The sequence below is a fragment of the Anastrepha obliqua genome, chromosome 5, assembly GCF_027943255.1.
Source record: "Anastrepha obliqua isolate idAnaObli1 chromosome 5, idAnaObli1_1.0, whole genome shotgun sequence".
In the NCBI taxonomy this organism is placed as follows: domain Eukaryota; kingdom Metazoa; phylum Arthropoda; class Insecta; order Diptera; family Tephritidae; genus Anastrepha; species Anastrepha obliqua.
In genome coordinates, this window is record NC_072896.1 from 50,653,199 (window position 1) to 50,668,025 (window position 14,827).

Below are 14,827 nucleotides of genomic sequence, written 5' to 3' on the forward strand. Positions count from 1 at the left end.
AGTTTAATTCTCACAAATCACAATATTACCAAGGCATTCCCTGAATGCTTACAAACATATATATTTTGTCCTCCTTTTGTATGTTTTGTATTGGTAAGGGACCTGACGTCAGACTTGTCGAAATCACAAATATAAGGTAACTGTTTTGGGAAGACGCCACCTACGGCACTCAATTCGCTTTGATCTTTCATTCTTTTTGGAGAATGGTGAATTCACACAAAGGAATTTCGGTAGAGTAGTTGATTTGTAATTTCCTTCCGATTTGGTATTTTGACAATGCATAAATAGAATATACTTAATACATAAAAGGATAATACCATTGTCAAATATCAATAATGCAAAGTCCCAAGCTTGTTTTCTTTTATCTTTTATTCTTTATGCATATTTTCGCAGCGTGGCAGCGCAATTTCGCCACATAATTTGCAAATACACAGGAATGAATTTCAAATGCAATGTGTTAAGTGGATGAGAAAAAACGTAACGAAACGAATTGATTAACTGGCTGCTTTAAGACAAGTGATTTATGTATACTTATTTCCGAAATTTACAAAAAAATTGATATTTCAAACCGAGCTTTTCATAAATTAGTGTACAGAAATTTTAAATTTTTTGACGTGATAACGTCGGCCGGCTGCGCGCACGAAAAAATGCATCGTTATCTTGCTCATTCGTCGTTATCTTGCCCTTGCTTGAACTGCAAGCGAGAGCGCAGAACGAACGACAAAGAGCACAATCGGCCCCCGCATTCTGGCTCTCTCCTACTTGAGTGAGCATATATATGTATGTATGTATATAAATTAACATATTTGTATTTGCATATGCCTTCTTCCTGTGTGCATGGTAATGAACCATTTCTCTGTTGAGAATAGGATGCTGATAGGAAAAGTAGGAAATGAAAGGGGGTATTTCGAGTGTAATGTGTCTTGAAAAAGGCAAATCAATGATTTTGCCTCTTAGTGTTGTTGACTTATTAACGTCTGATGCTAAATCGAAATTGAACATATCTTTCATGAATTTGAATAATTTTTCGTCATATTTCACGTTTGTGTAAATGTACACAAATACAAAATATCTATCAAACAAATAAAATTAAAATTTTGTTTTGTTTTTGTTTTCTTATGACGTTGTCACGTTAAACTATCGTCAGTAAACCGACTTTACAGACAACCTCTAAATACTAAGACTAAATATATCCGTTGGCGGCCGCCGTAGCCGAATGGGCTGGTGCGTTACTGCCATTCGGAATTCACAGAGAGAATGTTGGGCCCAATCTCGGTGAAACACCAAAATTAAGAAAAACATTTTTCTAATAGCGGGTGCCACTCGGCAGGCAATGGCAAACCTCCGAGTGTATTGCTGCCATGAAAAAGCTTCTCATAAAAAATATCTGCCATTCGGAAACGGCTTAAAACTGAAGGTCCCTCCATTAGTGGAACAACATCAAGACGCACACCACAAATAGAAGAAGGAGCTCGGCGAAACACCCAAAAAGGTATATATCCGTCTATTTACTAGGTGAATTTTGATGTACAAAACACAAAATTCCTAAAATAAAATACTTGTAAATGTTTTTGTTGCTTCAGGGAAGTCACCTTTTGTGAGTTCGTCGTGCGGGGAAATATACATATGATTTGATTTCGCCCTGGCGTATCTATAGAAAAAATAGATTCGCTTTAATTTGACGTTGAAGTCAATTAGATTTTATTCTCCATTTCCCCATCTATTTGTACGGTATTAAATTATATACGTCTTGCCGAGTGGATTTTTTCGTTCATTTGCATTTGATTTTTAAGTTTTTGTTCTTTCGCATCCATAATTAAGGAATTAATAAAGAAATGGTAAGTTTACTATCCGTTAAATGACATTTCTGAGCTGGTTTTCGAAAATAACTAAATCGGATGCATATAGTGTATGCATATGCATTAGCGCTTTCGTTTACTTTTCAGTAAAACTTTTTTATATAACACAAATTATGATATTTGCCCTGGAGAAAAATTACGCACGTAATAGTAACATTCATTTGACCTTTATGAATAGATTTACGTGTATGTGAAATATCGGAAGTATACCAAATCCACATCGTCAGCAAATGTAAACGTACAATTGTTGGCTTACAGTGAAGATGTTAATTTGCTATTGTAACCGTACAGTTGATAAGAGGGCTTCAATTATTTGTCAGCTACTTGTGCCACGTCGTGATTAGTACTTATATGTTTATATGCACATAATTCCATCCGGTTTACTTCTGTGAAATGGATGCTGAAGGTTAGTACATAGTTCAGTGCAATTGCAGTATTGCAAATTTTGAATGAGAAGAAAAGAGGCAATAATTGTTTATGATAGAACGGTTTACTCAAAAGCTTTAGAGTGATCGTTGCTAACGAGTAGCGACATATACCGTTTACCGGCCGGCAATCAGTTTGTGCCAATTTATGGGCATATATCGTGTTGTAACTTAAACGGCATATAATAAAAATCGAAGCAAATATAAAGGCCATTTCATGTTTCATGTCCAGAGAAATTCGAACCCGGGGCCATCGAATGGTAGTCTTGCTCAAACACATTCGGCTAACGCAGCGCTGAGGATGTATGTATGTACTTAAGCATTAAGTTGTTTGGAAATACATATAGAATTTGCAAGTTTCGGACCCTAAGCAAAACTAAACACGTAACTTTAACCACTTGAAAATTATTAGGCAATTCGTAAAGTTAGAATTCAGATCTTAGCATAACAATGACTTGCATTCCGGTGTCTGCATACCAAAGCATAACGGAACATAATGAAATTTTAAATATTTACGTTATATCACGTATAACATACGATAATTAGTTTAAATTTCGCGATAAGACCTAAGGCAGAAGAACAGGTTTAAATATTAATAAATAAAGTATTAATTATAAAAGATTAATTTCTTTTATCTTTATCATTATCACTACAGTGATAATATTGTGACCTCATAACCAATCAAATTGGTTATTTATGTGCCCTAGCCATCCAATTAGTTGATTACGTTTGCATTATGTATCAATGCGTCGAGTACGTGATTGTATATGGTATTATCCGGTATGTTCCGTCATATCGCCGGAAGGTACCATATATTGTTCGTAGTATATTTTTTTCAAACCTCAAACCTCGATGCCTATTGTCGTTAGCACCCGTACCTCGCTGCTGTATATTTGGGCCTTAAAAGCGCTTTGTACATTGCCATCTATTGAGCAATATTGCTGATAGCAATCGAGACTTGAATAATTTTGCTGCTTATCAGTGCCTATTATTATTCTATATTATGTACATGTATAATATATCCGCAATACTAACAGACTACCGTTAATGTTTTTACACAAAAAACGAGACAAATCCAGAAGTCGGCAAGTTAGTTCAAATGCTTTCTTAGGATCATATGAGATTAAATTAGTTTAAAATAGCTTTAAATGCTGAATACTTTAGCAGTCAAGGCAATACATTAAAACATCATAGATGCCAGTGAATATTTTAAATAATTGACCTAAGCATCACTGCAACGCATGTGCGTCAATATTTATTTAGTTCTTGCATTATATGTAATTGTTATCAAAATATGCAGACATGTACGTTGGTGCAATGCTCAAATAGCTGCGGAAGACATTCTAATAAACCAGTGCCTGCTTGTTTTCTATGCACCAATACAGAGCAATACATTTCAAAAGATTTAATTTTTGTTTTTCGAAAAAATATTTGCATATGCATATGTATGTGTGTTGTATCAGCTGGTACGGCAGCATTTGTACGTATTTGACAACACAGAGCCAGAGCCTGTGTGGCATTGACTATTTATAGGATCAAGTTCATTGGCGACGTTTTCCATACAGTAGCTTCTGACCAATTCGTGGGTGATATTTTTAGCAAGGGGCTTTTGAAGCTTTGAAAAATCATGTTTATTGAAAACAAAATCTTATGTTCCATAGAACCTTATCCCAAATATAATAATATATTAAAAACGTAATTTGTAAGCAAAAAATACTTTTAAATTACCAAAACAGGATTTTAATTGTAATTTACTATTTAGTTTCAATCACTGTAAAATTTTAAACAGTAATAATATAGTATATTCGGCTCTACATTTTGCAGTGCTGCAAATGTGTACGAATATACAAAAAACGTCCCTTTTTTTATTTATTTACTGCCTACCCTACAAGAATTGGATGACGGAAACAAATACATACAAAATTTGTTTGCTATTGCATATGCTTTCAATATTTTGGCTTTGGATATAAACTAGTGCAGAAGAGAACATACGGCTAATGAGCCTAGTAAGGTGCTCAGCAAGCAATTTCTGTTGGATTGCTACCGTAGGAACAACCCCTACCGGCACTTCATGGAAACTAAGCCACCTTCCAGGAGAGGATGCATTTCTTCAGCTACACTGACAAAATCCAGAACCGAACACAACTATTGGCTCAGAAAATATATAAACAGTCATTGAACTACATTCATCGGGAGTCTTTCGCCACCTTCTTAAATTCCCGCCCTCAGACCAAGAACTAAGCCTACCTGCATTATCTTGGCTCAATTGGGTTCAAGATAATGCAGCAGGTTAAACTCCTACTTATCCAGAATTGACCCCGACATACTAAACGTATGTCCAGCATGTGAAGGCACCCCACACGACATTAACCACCTTTTCACATGCCCCATCAAACCCACTCATCTAACACCCCTCTCCCTCTGGGCTCGACCTGTCGAAACGGCAAGTTTCCTGAGCCTGTCGTTAGATTTACACTACACTGACAGAGTTTAGTATTGCTGCTACAACAACCGTTAGATAAAATAGACGATAACGACCGAGGCCTACATCGTACTGGTACAGCTTGATTGACTACTAATAACAACCACAACAAAAACTTAATTTTAACATAAAATGTATGATTATATAAGTTATTTCGCTGGAGTACATATTTAAGTGTTTAAAGTTCTTGGAACAGCGCATAAGCTTTGTTGCCTTAAAGATTATTTCAACTTATTTATTTATATTTGGCGCTTACACCCTTTTTTAGGTGTTTGGCCGAGCTCCTCCTATTTGTGACGCACATCTTGTTGTTCCACAAATGGAGGGACCTACAATTTGAAGCCGACTCCGAACGGCAGATATTTTGTACGAGGAGCTTTTTCATAGCAGAAATACACTCGGAGGCATGCTATTGCCTGCCGAGGGCCGACCGCTATTAGAAAAAACTTTTTGTTGTTGTATCAGCATAAACATTCCCCATACACAGGTAATGCTGGTGAAGTGATGGTCCGTGGCCGAATATAAATCCGGGTCGTTCCGGTAACGTAGAACCGACTATCATGGGAACGAAGAAAAAACATTCCATCATTTTGGTGTTTCATGCTCGAAGATTCGAACCTACGCGCTTCTGAACGGTAGTCACGCACTAACCCATTCGACCATGGCGGCCTACAACATCCAATCCGATATGACATTCACACATTCCCATGGCAGCCGGTTCTACGTTACCGGAATGACTGGTTTTTCCCGACCAAGGGCTGCCGCCCCAGTAAATTAGCCCTGTCTAGTGAACATCATGACATTCACTCACTTCGCGTTTAGTTTCGTCAAAAGTCAAATTGATCAGAAACGGCAGCAGCTTGGCTAAAGGAATACCTTAATGAGTCTGGTGGCTCAACAAAGAAGGCGTTCTTTCAAACCCTGAATAAGGCCAAAATACTTATACATATATGCACTTAATTTTCTTATCTTATGTGCAGAACATACTCTGTAACTTCTTCTAACGAGTTTGTTAGCCTTATTGCTGAAAATTATGTTGTCTGATAGAACCAGCCAGTCGTCCTTGTTGATCAAACCGGGATATTCTTGACAAAGAAGTACTAGGCTGGGAGTTCCTATGAGACAGCCATGACTCGACAAATGTGAGCAAACAATTTTCTAAAAAACCACCATATGTAAAAAGCTGTACACTAACAGTTTTTCAACAACTTGTTTACCTTGCCTGAAATAGTTTCCAAATAACAATAATAGGCCCCCTCTTTTCGCCAAGCGTTACCAAGTGGCGAATAGATAAAGCAACCGGTATAAATATAGTAAACATATCTAGGCAGCGCTGCAATAGAGCTGCCTAAAAATACATTTGTTTATTTAGTACAAAAATATATTTATTTATTTATGCCTTAATATACTCAAAGCGAAAACAAATATTGAAATATGTGCTAACCCACTAGCGAAGCCGCAAGAGACTCTAGACCAAGAATGATTAGATGTGACAAAAGAACTCTAAAATTTTAGCTGAAACAGAGGAATCAATTTTTTTTTATTCGAAATTAAAATTAACGGTTATGGGCACACTCAAATGTATACAACACATAGGGCACAAAAGACCATGAGATCGAGTTCAAACCTCAAAGTATCTATCTAACATCCCTTTCCTTCTGGACCCATCCCGTCGAAACAACAGGTTTTCTGGACCTACCGTTAGATGAGATTGACGATTACGGCCAATGACTTCACAGTTGTAAACCGATACAACAACAATTACAAATAAGTAACACAGTGAATCACAGATGTTGTTCGTTATTTACAAAGAAGTGACTTAATGATGACTCTAACGGTTAGGAATTTTTAAGTGCTGGCTTGTCCATCAAGCTGCTTTGAGTCAAGTCGGTTTGGGGTTCGTGGAGGCCACAATGAAGTTGAACGAAATAAAGAACGTTTTTATCTCAGCCATTGTTGATAGACTATTGCGTTTTATGTTTATGCATATTCTACTTAACTCTCCATACTCGATATGTTTGGTTTCCCCTACATTCCCCAAAATCTTTTACAGTTGGCATTCGCATTAAACTTAGGGTTACGAGGACCCAATCACGTGACTTATCAGCATTTTATTTCTTATTTTATTTCATTTACATATATTTCGCCAGTTCCATAGCTGTAAACTTAAACTTAGTATTTCTTATAGTTACAAAGTAATGTTTTTGATGAATCTTGAGAGTCATCAGTTCCCATATTCATTTATACTACTTATAGATACAACAAGTACTTATTTACTATATTTTCATTATTAATACCATTTAATTCTTTCTATTTTTCCAATAGGCTCAGCCAATTCGTGTTGTTGTAACTGGGGCTGCTGGCCAGATCGCCTACTCGTTGCTGTATATGATTGCACGCGGTGAGGTGTTCGGCAAGGATCAACCTTTAATTTTGCATTTACTCGATATTCCACCGATGATGGGTGTACTTGAGGGTGTTGTCATGGAATTGGCCGATTGCGCTCTACCTTTACTTCGTCAGGTTATCCCCACGGCAGATCCGGCTGAAGGATTTAAAGATGTGTCTGCTGCATTTTTGGTCGGCGCCATGCCTCGCAAGGAGGGTATGGAACGTAAAGACCTGCTATCCGCAAATGTGAAAATTTTCAAGGCTCAAGGCCAGGCTATAGATCAACATGCCCGAAAAGACATCAAAGTCTTGGTTGTAGGCAACCCAGCCAATACCAATGCACTCGTGTGCTCTCACTACGCCCCATCAATTCCACGTGAGAATTTCACAGCCATGACCCGTTTAGATCAAAATCGCGCCAGTGCACAGATTGCCGCCAAATTGGGAGTGCCAATTAATGCTGTTAAGAACGTCGTCATCTGGGGCAACCACTCGTCCACGCAGTTCCCAGACCCTAGCAATGGTGTCGTCGAAGTAGGTGGTAGCAGCAAACGCGTCTGGGACGCTGTCAACGATGCTGCCTTTTTGCAGGGTCAATTTGTGGAGACCGTACAAAAGCGTGGTGCGGCCGTGATTGCTGCACGCAAAATGTCATCGGCTATGTCCGCTGCTAAGGCTGCCTGCGACCACATGCACGATTGGTGGAATGGTACTGCACCAGGCCAATTTGTTTCAATGGGTGTCATCTCAGATGGCAGTTACGGTGCGCCCAAGGATGTAGTATTCTCGTTCCCAGTAGAGATTAGTGATGGAAAATGGAAGATTGTGCAAGGTCTACAATTGGATGATTTTGCCAAATCGAAGTTGGTCATCACTGGCAATGAACTAGAAGAAGAGAAAGGAGAAGCGATGGCCGTTTGCTCTGCGGATTGACTAGTTTCAACCGATTCTAAGCTGTGAAAATCCAGGCCACATGTTTCAATTAAATCGTAAATAAGAGCACAACATACACAAAAATATAATATTAACAAAAAGGCAGCGAGAATTTAAAATGAAGTAGATTTCGGAAATATAACTTGTGTATTTAAATTGCTGGATATTCATACAGACTAAAATGTTCATTTACAATATAAGGGATTGTAATGATTTAAAAATTATCTATAACTTTATGTATTTGTGAAACGCATGTCTTTAATCAATGAAGGTCGTTATTTGTTTTTATTGTATCTACATATATATGAGATTAAAGTAGAAGAAATATACACACAAATAAAAATATCAATGTTGTTTAATTCCATATTAGCAATTGTGGTTCCTATGCTATATCCCAACCGACATCCGATTATAGTTTATTGCTGTAAAAAATGCTTACATATGATCAGTCTGAAATTATGTGATCATAAATAATTACAATGCGTCCTAGCTTACTTGATGATTTCTGATACAGGCGAAAACTACTACATAAATTAATATATCGTTTTAAGACCATTGAGTTTCTTTTTATTAAATTTGAAATTTGTTTTTGTTTTTGCATATACAAATTACTCAAGTGGAATTTTCACATAATCTGGAAAAATTCAATGTTATTATTCCAAAAGTGTCACAGCTGAAAGACTGAATGCAATATGCCAATTATAATTAAAATCATAAAGGGAGGGTGTTTTCATTATATATGTGCTAAAATAGGAAAATGATTTAAAGCAGCTACTCATAATCTGCGCCACAATGAAAAAATGCATGTAACATAATTATCGCAAATTAGAATATAAGAGAGCTTAGCTCCTCCCTATTATTAATAGTGTACTACTTTTGCTTTTCAATTGGGGTACAGTATATCGTAATGGCCCGGCCGATAAATTAGAAAAACTTTGGGCGTACTACCCTCTGGAAAATCGTGAGCTTTTACAAGTGTATCGCCACGATCCATGTATTCTACACGCACTCCTACTCCTAATGCTGTACATAACGCTATAATATGTATATGGTCGGATTCTTTATACATTGGTTCTACTTCCTGATGACGGAATTCTTCAATGGTAAAGTTGCCTTCTATGAAATGCTGATAGAAGTCAGCTTCTTCTTGTAGTTTTCCGGATGTAAGTAATCGTAGATATACAACCACATAATCCGAGTAGCCTTGTTCATTGAAAACTTTATGTAGCTCAGCACTTACTGACTCTGTCGTACCGGATGCCGGGTCCACCCGTTTAACTACTTCCATGAACTGTAACATTTAATGAAATCGTACTGGTAAATGTATATGCTATATAAAAATCTTGTTCAATACCGTGTCATGAAAATCCTCCAGAGTAAAGCTGGGAAAACCTAATTGCACAAGCTTATCTTTTGATTTGTCCGCTAACTCCTTGAATCGTTGATACTCCTCCTTATTAGAAATCAAATGCTCTAGATAAGCGTAGGCGAACGCGCGAAAGAAACAATTCCCATCGGGCCTGGTACGTCGCATGAACTTATATTTGCTAGCGAGATCTTGAATTTTTGAGGTGAAAACTGCATCGCCAAGATACTCAGCATTAAGGCAAGATATTGGCAATTGCTCGCTTACCAAAGGTGTTGAATCACTAATCTGCATTTACCAAAACAAAGAGTAATTAATATTCTGGCGAAGCAAGAGGGAGACCTGGCCGTAATTAGTCGTCGGCAAAGGCATTGCTATCGACCAACTCAATTGCAATGATTACGGTACACTTACCTCTTTTTCAATTTCGCGTTGTTGCTGCATTATCAATTCATCTCGGTTAGTATTATCATTTTGTTCCACCGTATCCATTTTTTTCTATGAAATAAGCAAATTTTATTTTCAAAATCAATAAGAACACAAGAACAAAAGACAATGTACGCGGCCCAAACCTATTGTGAATTGCCGCTTGCAGCGATACTCAAGGCATTGGTGCTGCCACTGTTTGCAGATCGGGTTGTTATATTAAACAAAAACCTTAACATTTTTTTATCGCTAAGGTAATATGCACCATAAAATTTTAGGGGTATTCCGACTGAGCTCGGTAAAGTTCCACTTGCGGAAACTTTCAGGAATTTTTTTCATATATCTAATTTTTGTTAACTTTTTTTTTTAATATTTTATTTTCTATGTCATATTTGTTGTGTTGTTTTATTTTGCGTTAAAGAAATTAAACAGCTTAAATTAGACTATGCTGAGAAAGAGAAAAAATATGTGAGTATAGACTTATTAAGTTTACCGAATTGTATAGTAACGATTCAAAAGCGGTGTAAATACCGAGGTAAGCATATCTTATCGAAGAAGTAAATAAAAATTGATATACATATATATATAATTGGCACGTACACTTCTGTTAGGTGTTTGGCCGAGCTCCTCCTCCTATTTGTGGTGTGCATCGTGATGTTGTTCCACAAATGGAGGGACCTACAGTTTTAAGCCGACTCCGAACGTCAGATATTTTTATGAGGAGATTTTTCATGGCAGAAATACACTCGGAGGTTTGCCATTGCCTGCCGAGGGGCGACCGCTATTAGAAAAATGTTTTTCTTAATTTTGGGATTTCACCGAGATTCGAACTGACGTTCTCTCTGTGAATTGCGAATGGTAGTCACACACCAACCCATTCGGCTACAGCGATCGATAACATAGGACGAATACTTAAATTTTTGAAGAAATTGGGCTCCGAAAAATACTTCGAGTCCATGAAGGGAAGAAAATAGATAAGTAGATGATCTACTTTTTCGCTAAACTCCCAATCCATAATTAAATAGCGTGATTTCCCATTCAACATTTCTCTGCCGAAATCTGAGATTACAAAATAATCCTAGATAATAACCATACTTTTTGACATACAAACTTATGTTTTTTTGTGTAATATATCATTATTTTTACGTGTAAAGAAAAACGTCAAAATAAAATGGATGTCACCAAAGAAAACAGGTTTGTAGGCATAATTCTAATGAAATGTTTGTTAGGTATTATTAAGCATTCATAAAAAAAAGAAAAAAAGCGTTTGCTTATAAACTGCCATAATTTTTTGAAACCTCAATAAATGTCGTTTACGGATTTCCTTTAACTGTTTATTATTAGCTACCAATTTCACTATTAAATTAGTGGATTTATTGGTAATTAATGCATATGTGAACGAACTTTTAAGCTGCTGTGCTAAATCCCTTATAATGATAATATTAATAATGTTACCAAACTCAGTCTGACAAATTTTTTTCTAATAGCGGTCGTCCCTTGGCAGTTACCATATAAGAAGCCTTCAGACTGAGTTTAAAAATAAAAGTGGAGTTGTTTCACAAATGAAGGGACCTAGTTTTTTTGAGAAACTTTTTCATGGGAGAAATACACCCGGAGATTTGCCATCGTCTGCCTAGGGATGACTGCTTTTAGAAAAAACTGTTTTTATTATTTGATGATATTCATGCACGGAGATTCGAAACTACGTGGCATACGAGTACTCTGGCATATTTCAGTGTATACTTTTTTTTTGCATTTCATCTTATAGTATACAATAATTGTAAAAATAGTTTCATAGTTAATTAAGCCAAATCCAGTTGAGAAAACGTATCATTTCATATAACAGAATTGTTAATTATTTTTCCTCAGTAGTGTAAATACAATGTTCTGAATATCGGCGACATCTGAAGTTATTTTAAAACCTTCCTGCGTAGTGCCCCATCTGGCAACTTTAACAAATAAAGTGAGATTGTTTCAATTGTTGGTAAACTTAGAAAACCTAAGTGAAGTTAAATATATTTAATTCGGAAGAGAAATAATTATAAAATTATTTATATACACTGACTTGTTATAAAAACGATGGACTGTGAGGATATGCAAGTGATTGAAGAGCCAAACCTTTCTGTAAGTATGTTTACAGATGATATTAGGTGTTGTGAATGCCAAGGACGCCAAATAGCCTTATTGCGTAGTTAATAAAATCTATTGATTTTTACTAATCAAAGTGTATTTAAACAACTAATTGAAGCACTTTACTTGTTTTAACATGAAACATTGCTATACATTTTGGGGAATGTGTCTGGATCGTCATTCTTCTCCCGAATATTAATTTGGGTCTTACAGGTAACGTCGACTTGAATGCTGTAAGAACTTGTAATAGTATTCTATTAAGCAAACTTTTTTCTTGTTATAAATTTATGGATACCCTTGTACACTGGGGTTGAATAATGCGTTAAAGAGTAGCTGTACTTTAATACAGATTCAAATCTCAGAACAGGGATTTCAACCCTTATAGCCCCTGGTACAGTCCAGCATTGCTTGTCCAGCACTTTATATGTGTGCGTGTCGGGTGCTTGTCGTTTGCCCGGTGACGTTCAAAACAAAAAGCGATCAATCCACAGTTGTATTTAGAAGTAAATATGTCGTCATCGGATGATGAATTTTTATTACTTGCAACTATTGCCGTTTTGTTAAAAAAAAAGAAGAAAAGAGATAAAAAAGTGTGGATGAAAAGCCTAAGTAAGGGAATTAAATTTGAGTTTGGGATATTTTACAAAAATTAAAGGTAATCTGCTTTAACTTATTCTGTTCGTTGTTTGAGAATTTTTTTGTTACCCACTTTCTGTGTTATATTAAAAAATCGCAATAAGTCATGTTTTTAATTATAACTTATGTACATATGTTTTTCGGGTTCATAACTTTATTATTATTAAATTACTTATGTATATCAGTTTTAAATAATTTCATTTACATATAAATTTTTAAATTTTTTGCTTATTTATGTACATATTTCATACGGATTGTGCTTATTTTTAGTATATGTAGGTGTTTACGAGTAATACTATTGGGCAACCGCACACTAAATACTAACCTCAATGCTAAATACAACACTGCTGTTTTGTCCATCAGACTCCAACACGATCAAAAAAGTAAGCGTCAAACGAAAATATGAAAAATTTTTGATTTTCATCAAGCATCGTACGTGTAGCCGACAACAAATACGTGTGTCACGACGCCCGACTGCACTAACACATACAAAGCGCAGTCAAGCATGCTGGACTGTCACCAGGGGCTAATATGTTGATCACTATTGTTGGAAATATTCGGCAATGCTTGGAGCAAAGTTCCAATCGCATTCTTATGACCAACGTGAAAAAATCGCTAGATATATTTGTATATGTATGTATGTGTGATTTTGCATCTTCCTCTAACTAAAGGATTTTGACGACAAATTAAGCAAATAGCTAGTAGCGAATGAGGAAATAAATGAATTCCAATTATGACGAATTACAATTGATGTAAATTTTAGTCATGATTCATGAATCATGATTTTAAGTCACAATTGACAAGTCAAACTTAATGTTTATATACATACCTACATCACATATAAATGCTAATCGAATAATATTTATCCCGTATTTTTACTATTATTCGAACACTTGCAACGTGGTATAGAACTGCAAGGGAAGCAAATTGACTATTTCGTCTTGAGTGGGAAGACGAATTTCGCCCGTGAGCCGATAAACTCAATGCTCCGCTTTTTGGATGGTCACCTTGCATTAATGCATTAATTTATTCTGCCCCGGCATATCAAGGATCTGAACAGTTTAGTTTTTAATAATTTTTCTTGAGTGTCAAATATTTACATCAATTGCGCTTTTAGGCTTCACAAAACGATTATCTATTTTGAGTTCTGGCATTACTTTAACGCTTTCATATACATAATTTAATAAAAAGAGCCGTATGTTCTCTTTTACTTGCTATCATCCAATACTTGTAGGTTTATTTACATAGTTGGTTTGTCTTTGTAGGAACGCAAAGAGACGGGCAAAAGAGGCCGGAAACCTGGCCGCAAGGCTTCTACAGAAAAAGTTGATATAAGAGCCAAACTAGGTTTGTACCTTCTTCTATAGTATATTAATATTTGTAAATTAATTAATTTATTAATTTCAGAACGTAGTCGTCAAAGTGCTCGCGAATGTCGTGCGCGGAAAAAATTGCGATATCAGTATTTGGAGGAACTGGTAGCAGATCGAGAAAAAGCTGTATTAGCATTGCGTGAGGAACTGGAGCGAGTAGGTCAATATAAACCACTTTCGGTTTAATTTAGAAACCTAGTTTATTGAGTTTAATTTATTTTCTGTAGTACAAAAAATGGAGCTCCGAACTCAGTGATGGTAACATACCAGATGGCTTTCAGCAGTTACTTGAAGAAGCGGGTGTGTTAAAACAAGAACAGGTTATGTGAAGCTAAATACCTCGCTAATTTTTAAGTATTTGGATTGGTTATATTTTTTTATTCCAATTCAAGTTTTAATTTATAAGTTAGATATGTATCTATATATGTATAAAAATATATAATAAATAGTATTTATATAAAACACATTGAAAGAATTGCTAATATTCTGATTAAAAATAAATTGGTGTAATATAATGGAGGTTTTTACCTTCAATGAACTTATGAAGGTATTGATTTACTAACAGTAAAGCTTGATCGAACAATAGAGCTTACTGTAATATTGCAGTTTTCTTACTGGCATGCATGGGCAACATTGTTCATGTTGTTGTTGCTATAACAGCATAAAAATCCCCAATGTATCTATGGGGTAAGCTGCTGGAGTGTTAGTTCGTGATAGCGTAGAATCGACTGCCATGAGGACGTTGTTTATGTACATCTCCCAATTAATTTGGTGCTATTAATTTGAGAAATTTAAAAGGAATATAT

At 35.9% G+C, this 14,827-nt stretch overlaps 3 protein-coding genes across 4 annotated transcripts; 2 read left to right on the top strand and 1 right to left on the bottom strand.

The window, feature by feature from the left end:
• The first annotated feature begins 1,693 nt into the window (after positions 1-1,693).
• On the top strand, positions 1,694-8,435 carry LOC129246806 (malate dehydrogenase, cytoplasmic). The gene is made up of 2 exons (XM_054885428.1): positions 1,694-1,838; positions 7,092-8,435. Exons 1-2 carry the CDS (start codon positions 1,836-1,838, stop codon positions 8,088-8,090), a joined length of 1,002 nt encoding a protein of 333 aa, XP_054741403.1. The 5' UTR covers positions 1,694-1,835; the 3' UTR covers positions 8,091-8,435.
• LOC129246807 (ubiquitin thioesterase otubain-like) lies at positions 8,348-10,047 on the bottom strand. The gene is made up of 3 exons (XM_054885429.1): positions 9,871-10,047; positions 9,445-9,744; positions 8,348-9,381 (listed from the first exon to the last, which is right to left on the bottom strand). The coding sequence occupies exons 1-3, from the start codon at positions 9,946-9,948 to the stop codon at positions 8,974-8,976; spliced, it is 786 nt and encodes a 261-aa protein (XP_054741404.1). The 5' UTR covers positions 9,949-10,047; the 3' UTR covers positions 8,348-8,973.
• Positions 10,048-11,830: 1,783 nt separating this feature from the next.
• On the top strand, positions 11,831-14,487 carry LOC129247633 (REPTOR-binding partner). 2 transcript variants are annotated; one of them, XM_054886835.1, is made up of 4 exons: positions 11,831-12,006; positions 13,914-13,995; positions 14,056-14,181; positions 14,249-14,487. In XM_054886835.1, exons 1-4 carry the CDS (start codon positions 11,962-11,964, stop codon positions 14,275-14,277), a joined length of 282 nt encoding a protein of 93 aa, XP_054742810.1. In that variant the 5' UTR covers positions 11,831-11,961; the 3' UTR covers positions 14,278-14,487. The 2 variants fall into 2 exon arrangements, with proteins under 2 accessions (XP_054742810.1, XP_054742809.1); XM_054886834.1 differs by having other exon boundaries at positions 11,832-12,006; positions 14,056-14,177.
• Positions 14,488-14,827: the final 340 nt, after the last annotated feature.